Source organism: Berghia stephanieae, chromosome 4 (assembly GCF_034508935.2).
Source record: "Berghia stephanieae isolate SIO BIC M18660-M18661 chromosome 4, UCSD_Bste_1.3, whole genome shotgun sequence".
Classification (NCBI taxonomy): domain Eukaryota; kingdom Metazoa; phylum Mollusca; class Gastropoda; order Nudibranchia; family Aeolidiidae; genus Berghia; species Berghia stephanieae.
The window spans coordinates 84,940,387-84,952,639 of record NC_088363.1 but is presented as its reverse complement, the minus strand read 5'-3'; the positions used below and the strand labels follow the sequence as shown (position 1 = coordinate 84,952,639).

Genomic DNA, 12,253 nt, shown 5'->3' with positions numbered 1-12,253 from the left:
TAACATTAATGTAGAAGGACAAAGAATAAGATAACATTAATGTAGAAGGACAAAGAATAAGATAACATTAATGTAGAAGGACAAAGAATAAGATAACATTAATGTAGAAGGACAAAGAATAAGATAAGATGTAAGAATTGTCAATAATTGGAAGACTTGTGGACTGATGGGAGACGTGAAGTTCTTGATGAGGGCGAAGTTTGATAGGATTAAAAAGACATGATCAATTTTAAACTGGTCCTTCAGACATATGCAGTCAATGATGCTGGAGATTAACCATATTTCTGTCATGTTAAACAAACAGTAACAATTGTTTGCAACCGTTTGAGTAGGACACCATTCTAACGCAAAATACTCCCAACCAGATCTACCTGACCCAGCTATACAATCACTGCTGTGTCGGTACAGAGGGATGAGGGAAAAACAATACAAAACAACAACAACAAACAAAACAAACCCAGTCCCTTTGTTTGTGAGTCAAGTGTTGAACTAACTGAGCTAACCCCCCCCCCCCCCCCCGCACACACACCAATCCCAACTTCCATTTATGTGGGTGACTATTATACAAACTTTTGTCTTTGTGCTTCATCAGGCTCCCTATCAGTGCTTGGTCATTTGGACTACGAAGACAAAAAGGATTACAGTCTGACCATCAGGGCTACTGACATCTTCTCTGGCAATTTTGCTGAAGTCATAGTGGATATTCATATTGAGGTTTGTCTTGACGTCACATGATTTGACTGACAACATATTTTATTTTTAATTTTTAAAAATTGAGCTTTTTGTACAGAGCAATATCCACTTAAAGCACTTTACTAAGGGTCCCTAGCCAACAGCAACACTTCACATATAGAACGAGACATGACGCCTGTTAGGTGATATTACATTTTTTTTCGGACAGAGGCAATGCTGTTAACGACCAGGTACTCATTTTACACCTGAGTATGGTGAGAGGAAATGAGTAATGAGCCTTTTCCAAGGGCTCAACTATGTGCCGAGCGAGGCTCAAATCCAGAACCTTCTGATCCGAAAACGAGTGTCATACCACTATACTACATAGCCGCACATAATAATATTATAGCAAGAACTGTAGTAATAATCTACATATAGTAATGGCGCTAAGATCATGTGACAGGAAAACAAATAACACGTAAAGAATATTTTACAGCCCATGGAAAAGTTTTTTTAAAAAAATATTTACAAAATATTTGTACATGGGAAAAATTTGCAGTGATGAAGTGGCATTATAAAATTATAGAATATTTTCATTTGCAGATAATATTGCAACAGGACGGGTACGTGACACGTACCTGCTTTGTGATGACAATTGAACATAGACTAATCTGAACACAAACAAAATGCAATTTAAATGTTATTCAATAGTGCGCTTCATTGTAATCTAATCTTGGACACGGTATAGTTGATCGTTTGGACATTGCTTGTGGTAATGATAATTTAAAAAAATAAAATAATAATAATAATAATCTCATCTCATGTAGTTCCATATCTGAAGCAGACGTCGGAGGTCATCTTCCGCCAAGCTGATCTATCTCTTGCCAATTCTATTAAAGCAGCGCCACCTTTCTCAGCTTCATCTGTCCAAGTTCTTATCCCTTTCAAATACGTTATTCTTTGTCTTCCTCTTATTCTTTTTCCATTCATCTTTCCAGTCAAGGCGAGTATTTCCAAACCAGGGTGGCGGATAATGTGTCCTAAAAATTCCATTTGGCGTTTGATGATTTTTGTTATCAGTGATCTTTTTCTGTTTGCCATTTCTAAAATTTCTTCATTTCTTTTCCTTTCCATCCATGACACCCTCATCATTCTTCTGTAAAACCACATTTCCACTGCCTCCAGTCTTTTAACCATGGTCTTGTTTATGGTCCAGCTCTCACAACCATATAGCAGCACAGACAGTACATAGCAATCCAGGACTTTGATTTTTGTTTTCATGCTAATATTCCTGTTTTTCATAATTGTATGCAGCTGGTTGAATGCATTCTTCGCCATACCTATTCTTTTCTTTATTTCACAATCTGATTTTCCATTGGATGTTACATTGAAGCCTAAATATTTGAAACATTCAACTTGTTGTATTGTTTGTCCTCTGCTTGTTATTACACAGGCTGGTGGGTTATTATTTTTAGATACCGTCATACATTCTGTTTTAGATATATTCAGTTCCAGTCCCATATTTTCACTACTCCTGACTACAACATCCAGTAATTCTTGTAGTTCATGTTCAGATTCTGCCAGTAGAACCGTATCATCTGCATACCTCAGATTTGTTACATTCTTTCCTCCAATACACACCCCTTCTTATGTTCGATATCTCTTAATATCATTTCACTATAGAGGTTGAATAAATCTGGAGACAAAACACACCCCTGCCTAACTCCGTTTCTAAAGGGTGTAAAACTGCTTAGTTCGTTGTCAACACGCATTGCTGCTTCTTGTTCCCAGTACAAATTCCGTAATATTCTTAAATCTTTACCATCAATGTCCAAGGATGATAGAATTTTGAATAGTTTTTCGTGTTGTACTTTATCAAAGGCTTTTGAATAGTCGATGAAACACATATACAGATCTTTATTTACTTCAATACATCTTTCCATCAGCATTGATAATGTGAATATTCCATTTCTGGTACCCTTGTCCTCAACAAAACCAAATTGCATCTCCCAATTTCAGGTCGTATTTTATTTCTTATTCTTAGTAAAATTATCTTCAAAAGAATTTTTGTGAGGTGGCTCATTAGGCTAATAGTTCTGTGTTGTTCACAATCAACTGCCCCTGGCTTTTTTGGTAGTGCTATAAAAATGGATCGTTTCATATCAGTTGGCATTTTTCCTGTGTCATACACTTGATTTAGAAGGTTTGTGATGAATTCAATCCCCCATTCACCCAGGCCAGTCAAGGCTTCAATTGTTATGGCATCAGGTCCTGCAGCTTTTCCATTTTTCATGCTTTTCATGACGTTCCTAACTTCATCTTTCATTATAGAAGGCCCTTCCAGTTCTTTTATCATAGGCATTTCTCCTCGATTATCAAAAAAAAGTTCTTCAATATATTCTGACCATCTGTTTAGAATGCAGTCTTTGTCCATGATGGTGTTTCCACGCTTGTCTTTGATGCATCCACTTTTAGCACCTGATTTAGTTTTGTTTGTCACTTCTTTGATTTTCTGATGGAAGAATTTGCCATTTTTTTCTTTACAGGACATTATATAGTCACATTGTTCATTTATCCAGTCTTCTTTAGCTTCGTTGCATTTTCTTTTTATCTGCCTGTTCAGAGTCTTGTATTTTTCTTCCTGATTTTTGGCCTTTCTTCTCTCATTCATTAGTTCTAATATCTCTGGAGTAATCCATTTCTTCTTCTGCAACTTAAGTGTGGTTGGAACATTTTCTTCTAATGATGCAGCAACACTGTCTTTAAACTGCTCATATTTCTCTTCTATATCTGTTAGTTCTCCAAGCACTTCAAACTTGTTTCTTACTGATAGTTCAAATTTTTCTTGTATCTTCTGTTCCTCCCGGAGAATGTCTAGTTGGTATTTAGGTTTAGCCTTTGCTCTTTTGCAGATTTTCAATTTAACTCGTATGGGGCATAGCACAGGTATATGATGGCTGTTACAGTCAGCCCCTGGCATAGATTTGGCATACAAAACTGAGTTTCGGAAATGTTTGCTGATGAGTATGTAATCTATTTGGTTTCTCACTCCATCTCCAGGACTTTTCCATGTCCACTTCCTTCTATTGTGGTTTGTTGACCAAGTATTTGTGATTGTCAGATCATGTTGACGGCACCATTGAATAAGACGATCACCTCTGTCATTTTTGTCTCCCAGACCATGTGGGCCCACAATATCTTCTATTCTTTCTCGGCCCACCTTGGCATTAAAATCGCCCATGATGAGTTTTATATCTGAAGACTTAAACTGATGCATTGCTTTATCTATTTGTTGATAGAAATTTTCCACTTCTTCATCATCGTGACTGGTGGTTGGGGCGTATATTTGTAAAATATCAAAATCAAAAGGTTTTGCTTGTAGTTTGATTGCCATTACTCTGTCTGATATGGGCCAGAATCCTTTGATAATAATAATAATAATAATAATAATAATAATAATAATAATAATAATAATAATAATAATAATAGTAAAAGAATAATAGTAATAATAATGGTAATAATAACAAATATTATAACAACAACAACAATAATAATAATAATGATAATAATAATAACAATAATAATAATAATAATAATAATAATAATAATAATAATGGTAATAATAACAAAATAATAATAATAATAATAATAATAATAATAATAATAATAATAATAATAATAATAATAATAATAATAATAATAATAAAAATAATGATAATAACAAAACGTAGTCAACCATCAACAGAATTCAAAATAGAAATATAAGACTGAAGTTATTGACATAGATATTCCTTTTTCCAGGACACCAATGACAATGCTCCAACCTTTGCTAGCACATCATATACTCAGACGTTGTCAGAATCCACCCATGTGGGCACCAAAGTCCTCCAGCTCAACTCTTCTGACAGCGACAGTGGACCCAATGCCCTCGTCCACTACTCCATTGCACCAGCTCATCCCGATAGCAAGGACGTCAGCTTCTTCCAGATCAATGCAGAGACTGGCGAGATTGTTCTGAAGAAGACATTGGACCACGAGAGTCAGAAGCAGTTTCAGATTTTGGCTGTGGCCATGGACAGCGGTATGCCAGTACAAAGTGGGACGGCTTTAGTCACAGTGAAAGTAAGTATCGAAGTTTTAGAAAATGCTATTGTACCATAGTCAATCATCATCTGTTGCCAGATGAAATTCCTTCAATTTTTTTAAGGGTTTCCCCAGATTTTATTCCAATGATTTAACCCTCTCCTTACCACCCAGTGGAAAATCATCACATTTGTTATGATGCAACCGTCACTTTTCTCATCCAGATTTCAATTCTTTTTGCTATGGCTATAAAAGCTTGACATTTTGTAATAGAGTTCATATTATCGAACAATATTATGAATAGAATGTGCTTGTTGCTTTTCTGTTTGAGTAAGAAATGTCTGTTTTTGTGTTGGATGGGTGTGAAGGTTTGGGGAAAATTATGAAAATGGCTGGCAAGGAGATGGTTAATGCTTATTTGAATGATATGACCACTCTTAGAGCCTGGCAATGATGATTATAGCACCATTTTATTGGATCTTATTACCAATCTTAATGAGGCCTAATGTCTCATTATTATTTTAATACATCAGAGTGTTACAGAAGTAAAGGTAATTACTAAAATTCATTTTTCTCGAATGTAATAGGATTATAAAATTGAATTCAAAATAAAAAATACTGGGATTATGGGTTGGCTGTTCTGTATCAGTTTAATAGAAATATAGAATGCCTTTGTCCCTGAATTTAAATTATGGATGTTCAATCATTTGGAAAAGAGTCTTCAGCTTCAACTATATATATATATAGATCATTTCCTTTACTTTACCATGCTTAATGCGCTTCACATTAGTTAATTAATTCTTCCAGCCAGGCAATAATTCATTTCTGGGTCACCAGGTTATTTTCTGTAAATTGCCTTTGCCAAATTTGTTTATTATTTCTTTTGCTTGTCTGTTTCAGGTACTTGATGTAAATGACAACCCCCCAGCGTTCAGCCAGCCGTCCTACAACTGCTACATCAGTGACAAATTATCCAGAGGCCAGCTGGTATTCAAGTTGTCAGCCATTGATCCCGATGACTCTGATCTAAATAATCTGTATTATCGAATCACCAGTGGCAATTCCAATTTTGCCTTTGATATAGACTCTGACTCTGGAATTATCACGCTGTCTAAGAAAAGAGAACCCAGTCTGGAGTCCTCCTATACCTTGAATGTCTCAGTCAGCGATGGAGTTTACACAAGCTTTGCAAGCATCTCTGTCAAAGTGCGCAACAGTAACCACAATGCACCAGTCTTCAACAAGGTGGTTTACAATGCTGTCGTATCGGAGATGGAGGCCATGGGTACCCGAATCGTTGCTGCCACAGCCATTGACAGAGACCGAGATGATTATGGGATGGTTACCTATTCCATCATGGACAATGGCGTGACCGAGTTGTTCTCCATTGATGCAGATACAGGTAAGAGATTTTGGGTATTTTTTAAGTATAAACCCTTAAGTCAATTTTGTTAAATGCTTTTAAAAATATATTTTTTAAGAATGTGAGCTTTTGATTAAGAGCAATGGAATGGTCTTAATTAATCTGAATTAATTAACGCTTTCAAAATTTTCGTTAATTAGGAACTCCTTACCTTACACAGATATACATTGAGTGAGGTTTGTTTATCTACTGTTTTGAAGACATTATTTTATTTGTGTACTGATTTCACCATTAGATTTTCTTGTATATGTCATTTTTCATTCCCTGTATTTGACTTTTATTAAAGGCTTGTTGATGTAGTTATGTCTGTATATGACCCAGTATTAATGGGTTGTTGTATGTTTGGCCCATACAAGCCTCAATGGTGTGATTTTCTATGAAATTGTTATAATCGATTTAAAACCCGTTTCAGGGGACATTTTTACCAAGAAAATGTTGGATCGAGAGGATAGAAGCATTTACCGCTTCAAGATCTCTGTGACAGACAATGGAGGGAAAATGGGATTTGCCACTGTAGTTGTTCGAGTCAAGGACGAAAATGACAATGTGCCAAAGTTTTTAATGGAGGAGTACAAGGTTAATGTGGCTCATCTGGTCAAACCTGGGTCCACCATCATCAGGGTAAGGATTTCCTTTCTAGATTGGTTTGTTGCTGGGTGGAGACCCCCAATGGCTGAATATGGTGGGTAGCTGGAGATCTCCAATGGCTGAATAAGGATTATTGATTTGGCTATGGATGGTTTTTAAATAGATCTTGATGTCTGTTATTAAAGGTCATTGAGATAATATGCAAAAGCCAATTGCCGGGCTTAAAAAATGTTTTAATCTCACTTTGGTTCACGGCACTGTGACTGCATTTGACTTTTATATACAAAAAAAAGGGATCAACTGCTCTAGACCCTGTTGTTTCACTTTTGAGTGACAATCCATCACATTCTTATAACTTTTTGCTCATTTCAGTATTTGTTATATCATATTTATTAACGTTTGCCTACACGGCTATCTTACTGTTCATGTACATATAGTCATGTACGTATATTCTTAAACTGGCAAACATTTTGGGGGGGCAAAGAAAACCTTTTTCTTGTAACTGTTGTCTTCTTTTATGTGAAACATATTTTTTTGTTCTTTAATAAATGTGTATGATATTGTCCAGGCCCATGGAACACCAAGACTCATTTTGCTTCGTTTGAGATTTGAATGAATGTGATTCAATATTGGCTTACAGTCCTCCATGTGTTCTACAATGTTTCATGTTTTCCCCCATAAGGGTCTCACATAGAACCAAATTTTTACTTCATGGAGTGCAAGTTACCTATTTGGCATCCTTTTCATGATATCTTACAATATTAGTCACTGCCTTCTTCCCTTGTTTTATTCATACATGAGTCGACTATACATACAACATGGCTTATTTTGAATATGGTTGTCCACTGATAGGTGCGTGCTGTGGATGCTGACGATGGTCTAAATGGTCAAATCCAGTACAGTATTCATCAAGGAGAAGACCAGGAAGTCAGGCAGCTTTTTGAGGTCGATAGAGATTCTGGTTTGATAAGCACAAAGGCTTCTCTAGAACATGCTGGTGAGTATAGCTTGACATACACCCTCCCCCATCCTCCCTCCTCCTCCTTTTTCCTTGTTCTTACTATTTGATATTGTCTGTCATGTAAAATAAATAGATAACATTTGTACAACATATTTCCACAGACTTTAAAATGATCAATGGGCCTCACCATTTTTAATTTATATTCAAACTCTGTCTATTTCATGGATCATAAACATTCTTTTAAATTTGTGTAGATTTGATTATGAAAATATCACTGTGCCTGCCTATATTTCAATTCTGACATTAACCTCACCAATTACCACTGTAATATATTAGAAATCAACTATGCCAAGTTATCAACTTATTTATCGAACAACTCTTATATTTGAAAAAAAAAATCAATTTAGTGGTTTATCTAATATTGATAGTACTTTTATTACACCATAACAGAGAACAAAGTATTCCAGTTTTTCATCCGTGCTCACGACCAAGGCGATCCCAGGCTAGAGAATCATGTCCCTGTGGAGATCTTGGTCATCGGGAAGATGAGCATTCCCCCTCAGTTCTCTGACAAACAAAGGACCTATCTCATTAGAGAGAATAAAAAGGTATAGTCATGTTTCACCAATAAAGAAGAAGATAAAATTCTATAAAGTGTTCTTTTAGGACTGCTATAATCTTAAATGTAATATTAAGGATGCTGATACATTGTTAATGACTTCAAGAATCTGCATGACAAATAAAAAAATTACACTTACGTTTTCTGTGTGATCTCAAGTATGAATTGATAACAATAATGTAATGGTAATAATTTGAAGTGTTGCTTATCAGGGTATCTCTGTTCCTACAGATTAATCTTTTTGTACTTACATCCATTTTATTAAATCTTGTGACATTTCAAGGCAATGGTCTAGCGTGTCTTAAGCAATTACAAAGACTCAAAAGATAATCGGTTATTGAGAAAAGAAAATAATTACATCGTTAATTAATTATAATAATTAAATAGTATTTGGCATAGCTGGACGGATTTCAAATTCAATAATTATGTGAAATACTTTATCTGAATCTCTACAGAACACTTCTCTTTAAAATGTGAAGTGTTTGAAAGGGCAGCATTCATAGGTAATAAAGAGATGGAAAGTCATAAAAGAGAGAATGCACTGAGTTAAGAATTATCAGGTTTTTTTCTGATTGGGAAGAAGCCTAGGGCCTGTATAGAACAGGATAATTAGCTTTACAAATGTGCATTATTAATATTATTAAGAAGCACCCATATTCTGATATATTATTAGACCAATTGTACTTGACATATCTCTCCATTATAAAACTTCCCCAGCCGGAGACGTTAATCACAACTTTGATCGCCCGAAGTGCTAATCCTGTCACCTATGTCATTATTCCTGGCCACACTCCGGAGTCCAACAACCCACCGGTATTCAGCATCAATGGGCGGGGACAAATTTACCTCAAACGACCTTTAGACAGGGAAACTACTTCAACTTACTCACTTTTTGTGAGGGCAGAAACAAAAACATCACCTGTGCTAGTGGATCATTTAGAAGTGATAATCCAGGTAATCACAAACATTCTGTCAAGTGTGAATATGTGTAAGGTGTCCCAACTTGTCCATGGCATGGTCACACTATGGTCTCAACCTCCCTGTTGGTCTTTTTCTAGATTCAAGAACAATTTTTGATGTAAAAGTTACCGAGATAATCTGAAATTTGTAGTGGAGTATTATGATACAAAAAATAGTATAGTTATAGTTTGATTGAAATTATCTTATCATTATTTTGAAAATTTTCCACTTATTATTAAAGTGAAACATTATCAAATAATCTATCTAGTTAGTGTAGTGAAATAAGATTTGTTTTGTCGTCTAAAGACTTATGAGTCGATATTTCACATACAGCTAAGTTGTTTCCTGACTACACTGTACACTCAGCACTGATTATGTAGTTGGGTCTATTAGCTCCTGTGGAACTTTTTTTTTGTTAGGTCAGCATCCTATCCAACAGATAGCAAGCACTTGCCGCTTTAATGCTATTGAAAACGATATAAACCCCAGCCCATTCGACTCATGACTCTGAAGGTCTACGTCAGTATCAAATTTTCAGTCCAGCTGGTTATGAAATGAAATTATCAATTTTTAAAATTCATCTGAGACTAATGCCAAAAAATGTATACACTGATGTTTATGCTTGCTATTGGTTTCTTTTACCAAGGTTCATGATGTCAATGATAACAGCCCAGAATTCACCTCCACTCCATACACAGTCAGTGTCCCCGAAGACAGCCCACCCCAATATTCTATTGTACAACTACAGGCAAGAGACATTGACCAGGAAACAAAACCTTTGACCTTTGCATTTGCACCAAGCATGCAGGGAATCTCTAGTATCTTCTCCATTGACAGCAAATCGGGCTGGATCTCTTTGCTGACAGAACTGGATCGTGAGAGTCAGCCTGAATACAACCTGACAGTACTGGTGTATGACAGTCCTAGAAATGCATGGAAATCCAAGAACGCTGTGGCTCTCACATCCACGACTAGCGTAGTCATCACAGTGACAGACGTCAATGACAATATACCCGTGTTTGAGCAAAGCAATTACAAAGCAGCTGTCAATGAAGGAGCATTGCCTGGGACAGTTTTGGTCAGTTTGAGGACGACGGATCAAGATACAGGCGTTAATGCAGATGTCACGTATTACATTACTGATGGCAACCTCCAGGGAGCTTTTCAGGTTAGTCAATCAATCAATTAATCAATCAATCAATCACAATTAATCAATCAATCAATCACAATCTTTTATATATTCTGATTATGAAATAAAGGCCCATCATTTTCACATGTACGCTAAGTTGGGTTGGGTTTTTTTTTGGCTTTGTTTTGTTTTGTTTTTGTTTGTTTTGGGGATTTTTATTCTTTTATGTCAAATAAATTTTGTGTTTTAAGTATAAGAGTTAAAATTGAATTCCTGTGACATACGAGTTATTACATCTATGTGGTCATGTAGTCTGACACTCGCTTTTGGATCGGAAGATCCTGGGGATTCGAGCCTCGCTCGGCACATAGTTGAGTCCTTGGAAAAGGCTCTTTACTCACATTCTCTCACTGTACTCAGGTGTAAAATGAGTACCTGGCCGTTAACAGTGTTGTCTCTGTCCGAAAAATATGTAATTTCACCTAACAGGCGTCATGTCACTTCCTACATTTTTCGTGTTGCTGTTGGCTAGGGACCACTTGTAAAGCGCTTTGAGCACGTTTAATGGATAAAAGCTCAAGTTTAAGTTTAACATCTCCATCCTTAATTTCCTCTTCCACAGGTCCACAACAATGGGGAGGTGTTTGTGAACTCAATCCTGGACAGAGAACTGATCTCCCATTATCATCTGACTGTGGCAGCAACAGACGGAGCCTTTGTGTCCTACGTCACCATTGACGTGGATATTCTGGACGACAATGACAATGCCCCAGTGTGTGATCAGGTTAGTGCAACATCTCTTATGGTTCACCTTTGGCAGTGCTGCGGCTCAAATGTCCTCATATCATTTTACAAGAGAGCTAAAAATTATATTTAGCATTACAAAATTAAAGTCTCCTAAATGTTTACATTACATGGACATATTTTTAAAGAAGTTGTGTATAGATGCAAGGAATTTTTCTGATCGCAAAGATAGGAATGGCCCAATTGCAGCTATACAAGGTTTTTGTCTTGACAGCACCAGATCGGACACAAAAACAGATTTAATCTGAATAAGATTTTTTAAAGCCCAAATTGACTAAATTAGATTTTTTCCCCCATAGACATGTTTTTTTTTTCTTTTAGAAAATTGTTGAAAGTGTTATTTTCTTTTGATGACTTTGTGGCCTGATTGACCTTATATCACTTTTAAAGTGTCAATTTATATCAATAAGATCAGAAATCATGTTTTATGTCGGTGCAGATTTTCAAAAATTGAAATTCGGATTTTCCCCAAAAAATATACAGACCGTTTGGTGCTTGTGGCTACTCTGCAGCATAAAAAAAGAAAAAAGAAAAGATGGTTCTAATTTTTTTAAAATCTAAATCTTGTTATTCTGACTCTCAACAAAAAATATATGAATTTATTTTCTTACTGTGAATCCATACTCACTTTTCGTGATTTAGTTGATGAATATATTTTTGGAGGCTACAATTGGCCAATTTGTTGAGTACATGAAGGTTTCTCCTTTCACATAATTCATGCTTTTCTTTAATCAAGAAGTTTTATTTTTTACTTCTTTACCCATCTCCCCCCCCCCCCCCCCCCCCTTCTCACACTCACACACACAAACATACACTACACATTTCAGCCTTTCTACCAAGTAATCCAAAATGAAGACATCCTCATGGGCACAGCCATTGCTAGAATCCACGCAACAGATGCAGACGAAAAGGGGACAATTAACACCAAAATTGTCTACAGTTTGGAAGGAACTGGGGCTGACAATTTCAGAATTGATAAAAATTCAGGTTTGTCATAAAAATGTCAAGTTTATT

At 36.0% G+C, this 12,253-nt stretch overlaps 1 protein-coding gene across 7 annotated transcripts in view; it reads left to right on the top strand.

The window, feature by feature from the left end:
* LOC144971441 (protocadherin Fat 1-like) overlaps positions 1-12,253 on the top strand; it is a 281,143-nt gene that overhangs the window by 235,672 nt on the left and 33,218 nt on the right. For all 7 annotated transcript variants that reach the window (XM_078912356.1, XM_078912355.1, XM_078912353.1 and 4 more), the window contains 10 exons: positions 593-714; positions 4,474-4,794; positions 5,656-6,157; positions 6,591-6,799; positions 7,619-7,763; positions 8,178-8,335; positions 9,064-9,300; positions 9,953-10,474; positions 11,058-11,219; positions 12,067-12,226. In XM_078912356.1, coding sequence (XP_078768482.1) covers positions 593-714; positions 4,474-4,794; positions 5,656-6,157; positions 6,591-6,799; positions 7,619-7,763; positions 8,178-8,335; positions 9,064-9,300; positions 9,953-10,474; positions 11,058-11,219; positions 12,067-12,226 — 2,538 coding nt within the window. The remainder of the gene's footprint in view (positions 1-592; positions 715-4,473; positions 4,795-5,655; positions 6,158-6,590; positions 6,800-7,618; positions 7,764-8,177; positions 8,336-9,063; positions 9,301-9,952; positions 10,475-11,057; positions 11,220-12,066; positions 12,227-12,253) is intronic.